This window comes from Prinia subflava, chromosome Z (genome assembly GCF_021018805.1).
Source record: "Prinia subflava isolate CZ2003 ecotype Zambia chromosome Z, Cam_Psub_1.2, whole genome shotgun sequence".
Classification (NCBI taxonomy): Eukaryota; Metazoa; Chordata; class Aves; order Passeriformes; family Cisticolidae; genus Prinia; species Prinia subflava.
The window spans coordinates 15,272,147-15,287,230 of NC_086283.1; the positions used below are offsets into that span (position 1 = coordinate 15,272,147).

The 15,084-nt window shown below is 43.9% G+C and overlaps 1 protein-coding gene across 8 annotated transcripts in view; it reads right to left on the reverse strand.

The window, feature by feature from the left end:
- ADGRL3 (adhesion G protein-coupled receptor L3) overlaps nt 1–15,084 on the reverse strand; it is a 491,700-nt gene that overhangs the window by 64,764 nt on the left and 411,852 nt on the right. For 7 of the 8 annotated variants that reach the window (XM_063423663.1, XM_063423656.1, XM_063423662.1 and 4 more), the window contains 6 exons: nt 14,801–14,984; nt 13,858–13,980; nt 11,499–11,707; nt 10,643–10,819; nt 1,250–1,459; nt 519–739 (listed from right to left, as the gene is read on the reverse strand). In XM_063423663.1, the coding sequence (XP_063279733.1) occupies nt 519–739; nt 1,250–1,459; nt 10,643–10,819; nt 11,499–11,707; nt 13,858–13,980; nt 14,801–14,984 (1,124 nt within the window). The remainder of the gene's footprint in view (nt 1–518; nt 740–1,249; nt 1,460–10,642; nt 10,820–11,498; nt 11,708–13,857; nt 13,981–14,800; nt 14,985–15,084) is intronic. The other variant, XM_063423661.1, reaches the window with a different exon arrangement.

Genomic DNA, 15,084 nt, shown 5'->3' on the forward strand with positions numbered 1-15,084 from the left:
TTGCATGATAATCTAATGTGCTTTCATGGCAGCTTCTGCAATGTTGAAAACACTTAAGAATATTCATAATGATAACTGATATAGCTGTTCTGATTTTCAAAGAGCCTGATGCATTCCACAGCCACTGCCTATTTTGCCTGCAGGCACTGTTAATTTGATAGAACGGTTAAAAAAAAAAATAAAGGAAGAAAGCAGTATCTTCATCCAAATAAGAAATACTCTTTGATTAGAGAAGGAGGATATTGCTGTTATAGTACCAAACTGAGACTCAGGACAGTCACCTCTGCTGATGTTATGCAGTGATGTGACAAAATTTTCCTTGACTGACTTTCTGTAGAAAATATCTTTGCAAATAATTTCATAGTGGGGAATTTGTCCTGCAAGAAACACAGAGATAAGGCAAGGCATGCCTCCTGGCTGAGCTCTGCCTGAACAAACCCTCTGGGCTGCTCACATCTGTTTGTTGCCCCCACTCCCATCTCTCCTGGGCAGGTCCATGCAATGCCAAGGTCACTCACACTTTGTCCGTGCCATAGCTCCGGTAGTCCACCGCTGCCGACACGGCTACGATCAGCGCAGGCATGCCGTACCCCACCAAATAGAAATACTTCCTCCGGGAGTGCTCGCTCTCAAAAACCTCCACCAGCATGATGTAGAGCTGCACCCCCTCCAGGAACATCCATGTGAAAGCTGCCAGGAAGAAGAAGTGCAGGAGGGCAGCAAAGACGGCACAAGCAATCTGCATGAGGATTGAAAAGAGCAAGGGAAGGATTTTGTACCATGATTAATTAATGCAACATTAATTAATTAACTAAGCCTCCTCTTACTTGGAGGCTTGATAAAAATGAGGGTGTTCTTATCTTCCATCTCCAAAGGAAGAACCTTTTTTCACTTGGAAAACATGTTTGAATTGTTTTAAAATAGACACATATTTGCATATATAAAAGATACAAAGGTAGGCACATACACAATCAGGCAAATAAACACATGAAGATGTACATGGTATAAGCCCATTTTTAAAACCTGCTTATTAAACAAACACACACATTACTGACAAGCAATACACATACAGCCCCTGAAATCACAGCAGGCATCAGCATGTGAGTCCCAGTTATCAGCCAGGGGCCCAGTCCTGTGAGGACTCGTGCATGGAATGAAGACAGAGTTGGAATGTTTCTCACTGGTCAAACATTGCAGATGGACTGAGATAGGAGCCTGTGATACAAGCAGAAAGTGCTTTGCCTCTTACCGGCTGGTCAGTCCGGTTGATGCCAATGAGGAAGAGGAGCTCTGCCACAAAGAGGCTGATGCACAAGTTCTTGTGAATGGTGTTGCGGTCGCTCTGCAGCCCACGGAAGAAGCAGAAGGTGAAAATGCAGATCAGGAGGCAGACGAGTGAAAGCAGGATGCCAACCCATGTGATGAAGTCTAGGAGCAGGTCGTGGACTGCATCACTATGCTGAAGATAAAACAAAAAACCTCATCAGTTGCATGATGCGTGACTTCCAATGCATCCCAGCCACAGAAGGATGTCTCTGTCATGAGGCAGCAGTACCAAGAAGATTAAATGGACCTAAACTTGAACCCTGCAGCAAGAAAACTGCAACCTGAAACACAGACTCCAAAGCATCTTGCAAGCTGCAAGTGCCCTGAACAGACTCAGACCCCAAAACCTTGCAGAAACATAATGCTCTTGATGAAAATACTGAGATATCAGGGCTGCTCTTGCGTGTGGCTCAATCTTACACAATCATGAAAAAGGAGTGCCTGGACACACAGTATAAAGAACCATTGAACAGAGTGATTCAAGTGTAAAAATGCATTTCATGCTAACAACATTATGTCCAACAACTGTAAGTCCATTACAACTGTTTGCCAACAGTGAAAAAAGACTCTCCTTAAATTTTCAGAGATGTATGAGCTTGGAGGCTTTGGAAAGAAAGAGATTGCTTACATATTTTTTTTCTTTTTCCACAGGGGAAGGAGAAATAAAGTTTGGTTTTTCTTTTGCAAACCCTGGAGTTATATTTTAGAGCTCCTAGGAAGTCAGATTGATCCTAAGAACATTACCCAAGGAAAAAAAAAAAGAGAATTTGCTTTTAAACTGTAACAGAACAGTGATTTTAAGACAGCCTGGAAAGTGACTGATTCCCTGTGATGAACTTTTAACATGGATTTACTTCAAAGCCATGCAAACAAAGCCAGTGCAAAGCTAGGCAACAAAGTTTTGTGAGAGACAGGATAGGTAAGCCTTGGCTCTGCTGCAAAAAACACTGCTGCATTGCTCCTGAGCTTACACTGCATGCCCCTCATGGAAAGAAGAGGCATGAGATGAGACCCTCCTCATGAGAGTATTCCACCAACTTCTTCCTTATTCAGGCTGTAAAAATTGCCTGTAACTCCTCAAGTGTCCACCACATGTGGTAAAATTATGGATATCATCACTTAGCAAAATGCAAATAAAACACCAGAAATACCTTGTGAGTCATGAGATGACTGCTTGGGTGTAAGTGGTTAGAGTCAATGCGCTGGGGAAAAGACTTGCTGGAAACCTCTGGGGGCATTTTACGAAGACCAGAGCAGCTCAAAGCCCAGCTTTGGTCCACCAGGTTGTATTATAAATGGTAATCACATTCTCCACCATTTCTGGCATTTCGAGGACTCAGGCATTATGTAGGCTGGCAAATACAATAGTGTCACACTTCAAAAAGCCAGGGCAAAGTGGAAACATTTTTCTCTCCATAGGATAAAAGCTTATGACAGATGGAGGGAAAATGTGATTAATTTATCCATTTTCTTTGCCTGCTTGCCAGTGACAAAGCCACATCAAATGTCAGACAGCCTGTCCTGATAAACACTGTGCTATGTCGGCACCCACAAAAAACATCTCAAACCTTTCAGCTCTTTGGCTTTACCAGCACGAGTGATAGGCACCAAATGACAATAAAACATGGGGAGTGATTCTCTGCTCCATCCCTTCCATGCTGGAAGTTTTACCTCCAGGAAGATTTGGAGGTGGAGAGATGGAGAGCTCCCTTGCATCTCTCTCTGACCATTTTCAATACCTAAAGAACTAGAGGTCACAAGTCCAACAGGGAGACAAGAAATCATTGTGTGCTTTCTGTGGCTCATGACAGAAATGCCTATTCCAGCCAGTTCATCCAGCAGCACCCAGAAACCTGACAAGATGAAGCACATCGTTTCCCTGGCAGCTGCGCTTTGCTTTATCTCGGTGTCATTCCAGCTCATCCATCCCTCTTAACTCTGCAGAAAAATGTTAATGCAAACCTTGCACCTTGCAAATCAGTCTTTCTTTTGTCTGAGGCTGCAGAGGAATGGCAGGAGAACATCTTCCTGAATAAGCCCTCATCTGATTAGATTGGCCTGCTGGGCTGAATAGACCAAGAGCTCTTGGGCTGGGCAACAGGAAAAGGCAGCTAATGCAGGTAGATGCACGGAGAAAGAAACCAGGTAGACTTTGGCCAGATCACGCACCCCACCCAGATGTGGCCAGATTCATGCATCCCAAGACAAGTTTAGCATGGTGCAGGGAAAATTCTGCAAGGGCTTCTTCTTAAATCTCACAGGTCCCAACTCCTGAACTTCTTACCACAATACCATAACTGCTGATTTTAAGACATGATGAAGGAATTACAGGTGGTTTTGCTCTTGGAGAGAGATCCTACCATCTAGATTCTTTGTCTTCTTCAGGGAAGGGCTGCTTGCCCAAAAGGCTCACCATGCTTAGCAATAAACATGCTTCACTGCTGTATTATTATTATTATCACTCTTACTGCTTTTCTTTTTAATATTAATCGTAAAGATAATACTGATTTTATGTACATAACACTCATCCCTGGAGTGCTGGGAAACAACCGTAAAAACAACTTCTCCATAATTACAAACTCCCTCCCCAAACTCAACAAACGCACAGAAGAACAAACAGAAAGGAATAATAACAATAAACTGGGAACAAGAGCAATTTAAAAAAACCTCAGGGAAAAAAAAAAGTGAATTTGTAGCTTTTGTAGTAGAGTCCAAGAGAAGAAGTGAGCTGAATTTTAATGGCTGGGTACACTCCAGCCTGCTTGGGATGCCCAATTTCAGGTGCTACTGCAGAGCCAATGGATCAGGGAAGACTTGATAAGCACTGGCATCCTTCCCATGGCAGTGCCAACTGCTCCCTAAGGGCAGGCACATCCAGAGCTTGTACACCAGCAAGAACAACAAAAGGCAACTTGCCTTTGCTGGAGACTGAAACTTGTAAATTACTGCACTGTTACAGCAATCAGAATAATATGGGAAATGGAACAATAGTGGCAACCTCTCCCAATGCCATGAGCTTTTCCTTGCCATCATCTGATCGCTGCATGGCAAACGAGGAGCAGCATAACCTGGTTTACAGAGTCAGTATATGGAGTTCCAGGGTTAGATACGATACAGGGCACACCGTGATTTTCCGTGTAGGTCTCAGCCTTCAAGCCTGGTCTCTTAACCACAGAAAAATGCAAGAAGAGCAAATCTTCTCTTTACCCTGTCCAGCATTGTTCAAAACTTCTTGACCGAGGATAAACAGCTTTGATGTGCATGCTAACCACTGAATCACAGCATGGTGAAGGTTGGGAGGGACCACCACTGGGGCTGTCTGCTCTGACCTCCCTGCTCAGGTCCCGCTTGACTCTGTGACACTAATCATGACCTTCTGGGATCTGCCACTCCCAGAAGATCCCTAGGGATATCTTTCCAGCACAATGGAATATCTTTCCAGGGTCTCTAAAGCAGACAACATAGATCTGAGACCACTGGTGTATTGAGAACAGCCACCTCTTGTTTCTCAATGATCTTCCCAAATACTTGAGAAACCAGAAGAGCTCATGAGAAATGCCAGATGTCAGTCCAAGAGACAATCTCCCAACAGCATCAACCAAACAGCTCCTTGCCCAAATGCACCATGGCTGTCCAGACTGGTGCTACATGGCACAGCATGCAAGATACTGAGGTTTGTTATCACTAAGTTACACTCGCTTCGCAGAATAAGCTGACACACAGATTCCTTTTAGCACAGGAATAACTTACTGACTAACTGAAAAAAAACCCAAAACCAATACACTTCAGTGACAGGGTTTCTGTAGGAAGTAAGTTTTACATTTATGATTTAGGTATGAACCCAACCCAAAGCCCCGTGAAAGGAGATGTCTCTGGCTTTGGAATAAAGACCTGATTTTGTTCCAGTGGCACCAAGAGCAGTAGGAGGAGAGTACTGATGGGGATTTGCACTGGAGGAGTTACAGGAGCACTGGTAGCAACCACAGCAGGGTGAGCAGGCAGCCCTGATATTATCCAGGCTGGGAAAATCAATGAGCAGTTCTGGCAGTGCCTGTACACCAGAGCTGAGCTAATAAAAACAAATCCCAGGGAATGTCAGCTTATGACAGAATGGCTCTCCCTGAGATGAACAGCCATTTCCTCCCTTATTAAAAACATCAGCAGAAGAAAACAGCAGCCAAACCAAGCTGCCAGCAGCAAAGGACACATTCCTTTGCCTAATCTGTCCCTCCAGGAATGGAAGAAGTAATATCTTTGGGGGTGGAAGAATAAGCAAGCAGTAAATAAAAACACAGTGTCATCAACTAGCTCAAATATGACCGCTCAGTGCCTGGTGGGAGCTGGCAGAGTGCTGGGCTGGGCAGAGACCCAAGTGGGACAGGTTTGAACTTCTGTGCATTGCTGATGCTGCTTCTTGGATTTGTAGCTCTTTGGGGCCAAGCAGGGTCTCTCTGCCCTTTTCCCCCTATCTCTGGAGGTGAGAGAGGATTTACTGCTGTGACCTGGCTGTAATGCTTTGTGGCTATGTGCAAAGGGCTACTGAAGAGGCAGATGGTTTTGTAGATGTGTCAAAAGCACCAGCTGGGGTACATGTACTGGGAGGAAACCCCAAGGATTCCTGAAGTGCATCCGAGCTGGCTAAAAGGCATCATTTGCTGTGGCTATGAAGGCATGAGAGGCTTTAAGGGAGTTTTTCTCCTTCTGTAGCCAAGAGGAACAGAAGCTGGGGGATCCCTTTTCCTTAGCATACATCCTCTCCATCTTCCCTAAGGATGCACCAAGGGAGGTAGGCAGCTGTGTACGCATTCCCTCTGGGCTCTGCAAAGATGATGCCATCATTGGCACCATCAGGTCCTAACCCAGGAATAAAGACAGTAAAATTCCCACCTGAAGTCCCCATGCGACATTACTGTCTTCTGACTTGGGTCATTCACAATAAGACTGAGATTCCTGAGTATTCCTACAAGATGGTTAAGTCACCTTTTCTCTCCTTGCCTTAGTCAACGAAGCTGCCTTCATACTCTGCATGGGCAACATAGACCATCTTCCTCCTCTTCTGCCTTCCTCAGCAAGATGAAGGCCTCCTAGCAGAACTCTCTCATGACTTCTCCCCAAAATGCAACAGCCTTCCAGGTGACTGCCAGAAGTAGCCATTCTACATCCTAGAAACCCCTGTGGCCAGAACAAAGCTGTAAGGGGCCAGGTGTACACAGAGAAATGGGTACAGTCCTCACCTCAATCGTGTATCACAGACACTACTGCATGCACAGCATGAGGAAGCAAGAGCCCACTATTTCCACTGTACTTACCAACCCCACTGCAACTGAGAGGCAGCTGAGGTGAGATTCAGTCGTGGAGAGGAGGTGAGGCTTAGGAATGATAATTGCATCCATCATCCTGCCTTCCCATGGTGGCTGGATTTTGGCAGCTCTGATTACTCATATGGCATCTCCAACCCAAGAAATGAGCTATAGCAGTTGTGCCAAACTCAGTGTAACCATCCACCCATCCAAGCTGCCAGAAATGTCAGTTTCTGGAAGAAGTTTCTTGCCAGTGTGAGCTACATGACTTGCACATGAAGGTTAGAACACAGGATCAGCCTTCAGTAACTCCAGCTTGCTCCTCTACTGCTTTAGGCTACGGACCGCTACATTCCACTTAGACTTTATATACTTTTATTCCCTTCTCTCCTTAGCTTGCCTTATGCTTCCACTCCCCAAATAATCAGCACAGTGCAACATGTTTGTGGTAAAAAAAATCCACCTGAAACCTTCCTATTAATTACAGTTAAAACATCTTTCTTTCCCCCCCCCGCCTTTCTGTTCGTATTTTAAAAAAAAGGGGTAAGATCTGGCACTCACTACTGATAAGCAACACTTATCTACCCTGGGGGTATCTTTGCTTATTCTGGTTTGGGTGGGTTTTTTAATTGCATTTTCCCACCAGCTCTGAACTTGTTTTCTGGCTGCATAATTTTCCCATGATACATTTAAGATGCATCTACTATAATTAGTATGTTGCAAAGCACAAGCTTCTGAAAAACAACTTGTAAATTCTGAATAATTCTACAGCAATTATATAGGTAGGATAGCTTATTTAACGGTGGGCTTTGTTCCACAGCACGGGAGCCACCACATTTTTATAGACAGTGGCTGGAGGAGGACCTGAAAATGAGGGTCCACTGCTCTTCCCAGCAGTTATGCATCCTCCTTGCATGCAGCTAAGTCTTAATCTTGGACACTGTTGTTTTACCCTAGTGAGTGAATAAGAAACTCTGAGCCCAACATATTTTAATAGACAAAAAGCATATTCAAAATTAAATTCTCTTAATCAGGTACAGTCATAGTCAGACCAGAACTGATGCCAGCAACTTCTACTCTTTGAGCACATGAATAAATCCCTGCTGCCATGGTCAGCTGGTGGCATTTTCTGTCCCTTTGGACAAAGACATATTGCATTTTCACGCTGGAGAGCCAGATGGCCATCAATCACCTCTCCTCAGCAGCGCTACTTTCCAGCTCCACCTTGCCACACACTCTCTGCTAATAATTAAACCGCAGCCCAGAGCTCACAGGGTGGCCACTGAGATCCCCTCTGGAGAATACGCTCCTGTGTTATGTTACCAGGTAGGGAGATCATTCATGAGCAGATGTGACACTTGTCAAAATGGTGCTGGTTTTTGATTAAGGAGTGGGACTATGATGTCTGCTCCCCATGATGCCCAGTTTTCAGTCTCATTAGGCAGGGTGCTGTGGATATTCCTTACACCAAAGGATGTTCCCTATGGATCCAAAAATTCAAACAAACAACCGAAGTCAGGAAACTACAAATCTCAGTCATGGGAGAAAACAGTTTCTGTTGCAAAACTCACAGAGTATTATTAATTATTGTGTGTACAACAGTCCTTTTTAGAGATCCTGGTCATTGCCAGAACACTGGTCTGAGGGGCCTTGCAGAAGCACACAACATCATTTCCCCAAGGATCATTCCACCTCCAAGAACACTAACAGGTCACAGAATTACTAAGGAATGCCTTTTGAACCAGCCACAAGATTAAAAAAAAAGGCTCAAAGGCATATCTATGAGCAGTGAGCATGAATCAATGAATGACAACAACCCCCATTTGCTTTTAAACCTCCACTTTTCCAAACCAGCAGGTATTGTCCTGCCAAGACTTAAAATCAACTCATGACAACAGCATAAGGAAGGTCATATAAGCCACCTTCTATGTCAAGAGCCACATGGTCAGCTCCACCATGGAGTGAGGCAGTGCCACCAGGAAGAGCAAGGTGACAAGCAGCTGGCAGGGAAGGTTGCAAGTGTTTGCATATTTGTATTTGAAATATGTGTCTGTGTTATGTGGGAGGAAACCCTGCCCTGCCTCTGCCCTCAGGCTAGGATGATCACTGAAGTGGACATGCCAGGAAGCTGTCCGGTTGTATCAGAGGCAACAAAGTGGAGCCAATTTGGCTCTTACAGCAATGGAACTTTGGCTGCAGCCAAATGATAAACATGACCTGAAAGTCTTGAGGGCACTTGTTAACACCCAGAAACAGCCACTAGCTAACAGCACACTGGCTTGGCACTCAGGAATCTTCCAGCTGCAGCTCTTTCCAACCTGCTGGATGAACATGGGTGAGGAAGGGTCTTGCATACTTTCCCTGCAAGATGAGATAACAGCGGCTCTACTTGTCTCACGAGGTTTGGATGGAAAGTGCAGACAAGGCTGACCTATTTGCAGTTTGAGAAGAGGCTTGTTGAGCACCAGGCTGTATCTGCACCACACAGTAGGGATCGCCTCCATTCACACCAGTGGAGTGGATCACTATCTGCATTTCCCAGCTGCAATCTCTGATTTCAGGGAATCAGGCATATCTGCTAATTCCAGGTGGGTGATAATGAGCCAAACACACATTTCTTATGAAAATACGAGCAATTGTAGGAAAGTGGCAAAACCAGACCTGGACTACAGAATGCCATTAACCTGTAAATAGGCCTTTTCTTCAGGCATATCCCAGCACAATGCCACAAACATATAATGGCAGTAGCAACAGATATATCCTGCCCCTTTCAGCTGGACCCAGCTGTTGTGCAAAATGTGCTCCTGGGCTCCCATTTTTTTTATTTTTTTTGCAGAGCTTTTGTCATGCATGATGCTTATTTAATATGTATTTTATTGCAGCTCTTTACATTATTCTTCAGATTATTAAGTGGAACAAAAATACACAAAGCAGGGACACTGGAAGACTACTTGAGAAAAAGTAGTTTTAAAACCATAATAGCTTTTGTGGTTATGCTGGTCATGGAAGTGATTCTGAAAAGTTTTGCCTGCATGGAAGATGCCAGTTCCATATCTAGCTCTGTGAGAGCTGTGAATATTGCAGCTGTGCCAGGCACATGAAATAGAGACACCACAATGAAGAAAATGATTAGGCCAAAATCTTTTGGGCATCAGGGCCTTCCTTCTTTTTCCAGCAGTTTAGACTGTTCTCAACCAAAGACAGCCAAGGCAGCTCAGGAAGTGGAAGACCACCTCAACCATTCTCCTGTTCTTGAGTAAAATCCCAAATGTGTGCTTTGCTCCCAAAACCACTGCTACCACAAGGAACATCTATCTTCAGGATTAACTTCTTTAGCTCCAGTGGGGTTAGTCACGTGGAAAGCCAGATTAACATCACAGATATAAAGGCAGGCAAAGGAACCAGCTGGTCATGTACTGGACTCAAGCAGATGCGCAGTCTATACAGGATGGTATCAGAAGCTTGTCTCTCATGTGTCACACTCTGCATCTCTCTGTCACTCAGTGAAATACAAACAACATATTTTTTCCCCTAGCTGGAAGGAGGAAAACACTGCTGGTTCCACACATGCATCTCACACAAACACCTGTGGCAGTGTGTACCTGCAGCTGCTGCCAGCAGGACATCCAACCTGTACCCCATGAGGCAGACTGCACACTTCTGTCCCCCACCTCACTACTCCCTGGCAGCACAGGGAGGACCCTATGAGAAAGAACCAAGCCAGATGTTCTGCACCTGTTAGCAAAGGATATGGCAACAGCTAGACCTGCACACTCACCATCCCCAGCTCAGAAGTGGCTATGCTAAGAGCCTAAGACAGGCTTTGCATTGGTGTGACTATTTCCGGTTTCCCCACAGAGCAGAAAGAAGACTTACATGAGATAGTTTCTACTTTCAGAGTTCCTGTCACACAGCAACTTCCCTGCTCAGCTCCATTAGTAGGAACAAAATGGTGCCATGCACTGACCACTCTTCCTGCCCAGTGTGTTGGCAGCCTAGGAATCTGCAATGCCTACCTTCACTTCCACATGTGCCATCAGGACTGCAAAGTTGGTGAGGTGGTTGCAGGAGCACGTGGTGTGTGTCTTGTTAGTTGTCAGGAGGCGACAGCCCTGGGTGGACCAATACCCTGTCATTGTACGCTTCGTGTAGCTCCAGAATGAACAGTTCGGGTTAAAATTTTCTTCTGACTGCTGCAGGAAAGAAATTAATAAATGCAGTAGCAATGATAGGCTCTCAGAGATCTCCAAATGTACTACTGAGGCTCTTTGTAACTCTCATCCTTTAATTTTAGATAAATAATCAGCAGTGGTTTATACGTCAAGTATTACTTGCCAATACCAGAGAAAGTTAGATTGTTGCTGCACTCTTTGCTAATGCAGACTCAGTTCTTTGTTCTTGATTAATTTCAGACATTGACTAAATCCAGCTCTTCAAAACGAGACTGCTTCATTTGCATTGCAGAGCAGAGAAATTAATTGCTTTAAGCAATCAACTTTTGCAACGACTGAGCTTGGCTAACAGGAGGACTAGCTGTCCTCTTCCACTGTAATTCCACTTTCCTCTAACATCCCCTGCCACCATGATAAAATAATATTATGGGTCTATTCTAATTTATTGGGATTTTTTAATTACAGAATGATGCGTGTCAGCAACCGAGAAATGGGCATCAGCTCAAAGGAGACACTTTCTTTACTTCTATTAATGCTATGTAAAAAAGACCTTCTCCATAAATAACACAAAGTGCAAAGGAACAAAAGTATAATTCAAAATCTAATCAAGGACTGCTGGGGGCCTCACAGCAGCCAACTTTTGCATCATTTCATTTCAGAAACCGAAAAATAAAGAGAAGTGTTTTTTGAACTCACACACCTTGATGTGCTTGACAGTAAACACCACAGGATCAGCCAGGTAAACCTTATTGCTGAACTCTTTATTTATTGCTGCCGTGATGACAGGGGAGTTGACAATGACGGAGTGATTGGTCGACATCGCTTCTGTTCCCAACTTCATGCTGGCATTCTCCGTGGAGAGATAGGTGCCCAGGTTGTTGTACAGCACAAAAGCCACCCTGATCTCACCTAGAAGAGAGGTAAGAGGTTAGAGGGCCAGATTAAATCACTGGGGTGGCTTTTTTATTTTTCAGATTGCAAATCTTTTCTCTGAACCAACTTCAAAACTGCTCTGAGAAAATGTGAAAGGACCAGGATGTGGCATATGAAAACCCGTCTCTTGCCAATTACAGTGAGCACCAAGAGCTGCAACAAGCAGTCCTTGGATAAGAAGGGCAGAGCTGCTTCTTCCACATGAAACTTTTATAACCAAACAGATGAGCAGAATACAGACAGGGAAGGTGGGCTTATTTTTGGCATCAGTAGGTGTAACTCGTTTCAGAAAAAAAAAAGGCCAGGTGGTCCATTTCCCACCTGACATCACTTTATTCTCCTGGATATACCTGGGAAACATGTTTCAAGCTGACATGTTGCACAGATGCAGTATAAAGCTATAATTTAGTCTGGTAAATTAAGACTATCTCAAAAAAGTGTAGGGACAACCTGGGAGAAGAAATCAAAACCTTTCCAATATAATTCCAATCTCACATAACAGGTAAAACAAAATTTCAGACATTTCATTTAAAAATACATTTATTCTCTTAATTTGCCAATCAGATAATCAGAAAAACACCATTGGAGAGCCTGCAGAAAACCGAGTCTACCAGCCTACTGTTTTTAACTGAAACCATCCAGTTTGCCTTCTGTTTTGCACATTATTTCACAGCCTATAAATAAGAACGGAATGTGATTAGTTTGCCTTTATATGTATTAGTTGTGGAGAGAGATGATTTTGTTTCTCTATGAATCACCACAGCATCTGAGGAAGGTGAGGCATTGATGACTCCAAAGGCTCCTCCCAATCTAAATCCTTTTATGATAATTTTATTTGTACCCCTTTGGTGACCTCTGAGCATGTGTCAAGCTGGTGCAAATTGATGGGGTTCTACTTTGAACAGACCTCTCCAGCGATGCTGTGTTTAGAAAAACAAAACTTCCCTTTCATTGCTGCCAAGTAAAAGCCCTGCCCTGCTGGAGTTCTGTTACACAGCTTGAGTTTTAAACTGTCTTTAAAAGAAATACGTCCCCTCAAATCCTATCTGCAAGCAAACCAATGGCAAGACTTTCTTTCTGAACCATCAGACCGAACTTTGTCCAAAATTTTTGGAAATTTTAACACATGTGGTCTGGTTATAATGCTGCCCTATCACTCCATGTTCTTTATTCTTTATGCAGAGGAGGGTGAAGTACTGGCAGAGATTGCCCAGAGAAGCTTGGGATGCCCCATCCCTGGAAATTTTCAAAGCCAGGTTAGATGGGGCTTGAGCAGCTTAATCTAGTGAAAAGTGCCCTTGCTCATGGCAAGGGGGTTGGAACCAGATGATCTTAAAGTTCTCTTCCAACCCAAGCCATTTCATGATTCTGTGTTTTGCCTGCAGTGACCAAAGCCCATATATGTATTGTACCCTGCACACATATTAAATTTTAAAGGAACTCAGAAACAGGAACATGTTGGGCCGACCACCAGAAGCCTCAGTTTAAAGTTGGTCTACAGTGAGGCTGTAGAGATCAACAAATTCGTCTGCTCAAACTCCTGATCTGGAAATAAATGGCTTGGCAGGATGAAGACCATTCACATATAACATCATCTAAAATTTATGCTGTATCAGGAGGTTCATAAGATACTGAAAGGCACTAAAGATTTAAGACTTATAACAGTCAATCAACCTTTTCTGCCCTGTTGGCTCATTATTAATATTTGGTACTATTGTTTTCTCCCTTGATTTTTTCAGATATTTGTACAGTGCCCTGCTGTGAAGCAGTTTACTCAAATGAGCCTCTTATTCCATCTGAAGCCTCCTACTGCAGACATCAGCAGTTAAAAGCACTCCTCCAGATTCAGCACTGTGCCCCAGAAGCCCCATAATTTAAGGATCTGATGCATTTTTACCAGCAAAAAATACTTTTGAAGGCTGTGAATCACTTAGCAATATAATACATATATAATACATTCCCAGTCAGCCAACATAGCTTGCAATCAAGGGCACGAGCAAATGAGGCTACCTGTTAATTTAAATAGCAACATAGCAATTAATATCTTACTTATAATGGTTAAACACAAAACAATGCCTAAGGCATGACTCTCATGAGGCTGGCATGGCCTGAGGTGCCAGACCTACCATTTCGACCATTTTGCTTCAAGGTATTTGCTGACAGCTGAATGGCACTCCCATGGCCCATATTCTGGGGAAACTTCAGATCTTCCAGATTCCCATCTGTGCTTAGTCTTGCAACTTCCAGCTCTGTGTGCAAGAGAGACAGACAGTAAGAAAAAAATCTCTGCTGAAATGATCTTCAACACGGTATTTCAAAGCTACAAAATGGTGTTCCAGGCCAGCTGAGAGGAGGGGAAACAACTTACAACGCTGCATACTAGAATGTGTTTGGGCTCCTATTTCTTTTTTAAAACTTTGCCCTGAAGAAACTTTAAATTTAATTAAAAAAAAAAAAAGTGCAAATAAATTCTACTCTCTGTGGAAGACAAAAGACAACCAGTTCTTGTAAACAAGAACCTCAGGATATTAAGGACAATGGGTAAAATGAAAATCTGAGAATACTAGTTCTTTGCCACTGGCAATTGGTACTTTCTGTAAATGTTATCAGTGCTCAGGATCTGTATTCATGGAAATAGAAAGAAGAGTTGTTCTCATTTTACATATGCACAGTGGGAGTGCTGGTGCTTTCCATCATGCTTGTTTTTTAATTAAAATCAACAATCAGCTGAATAAAGACACAAATTTGTATGAAATGAAACACAATTGCCTTACGATGAACAATCCCCCTGTGAAGCACTGCTCTCATTGCTCTAGCACAGATTATAGCCTCAAAGCCAAGAGTAATAAAGGCAGGTCAGGTGCTCGTTTTCCATGGGATTTCAAGGGTAGAGAGCTGCCTTATTCCTTTAGGCTCTTTTGGAAAGACTTTGAAGTTTTTCAGACAAAGGCCCAAGACGTATCTAACAAATCGCTCTCCAATTAATCTACGGACCAAGACCAAAGCCGTGCTTCACAGCCTTTACTCTTCCACTGCCTGCTCCTGGTTTTTATGGGGTTTGGTCCTTACGGATGTTGTCAGTGTTCTCCCGGACGATGTCTGTCTTCAGCAGGTTGTCGGCCAGCACGAAGGCACTGTCCTCCACTGTGTCCAGCAGCTTGGTGGCCGCGCGCTGCTGCTCGCTGGCGTTCAGGTCCCTCCATGCGTTCAGAGCCTGAGGCTGCAGGAGGTTGTTCACCGTCTCCACCATGGCCTGCAGGGCAGAGGGATGGAGTGAGAAAAGGCTCCAGCAAACCTAAAGCACCAGAGACCTCTGACATATGCTTAGTCCCATCCTCCACACACATTTTACA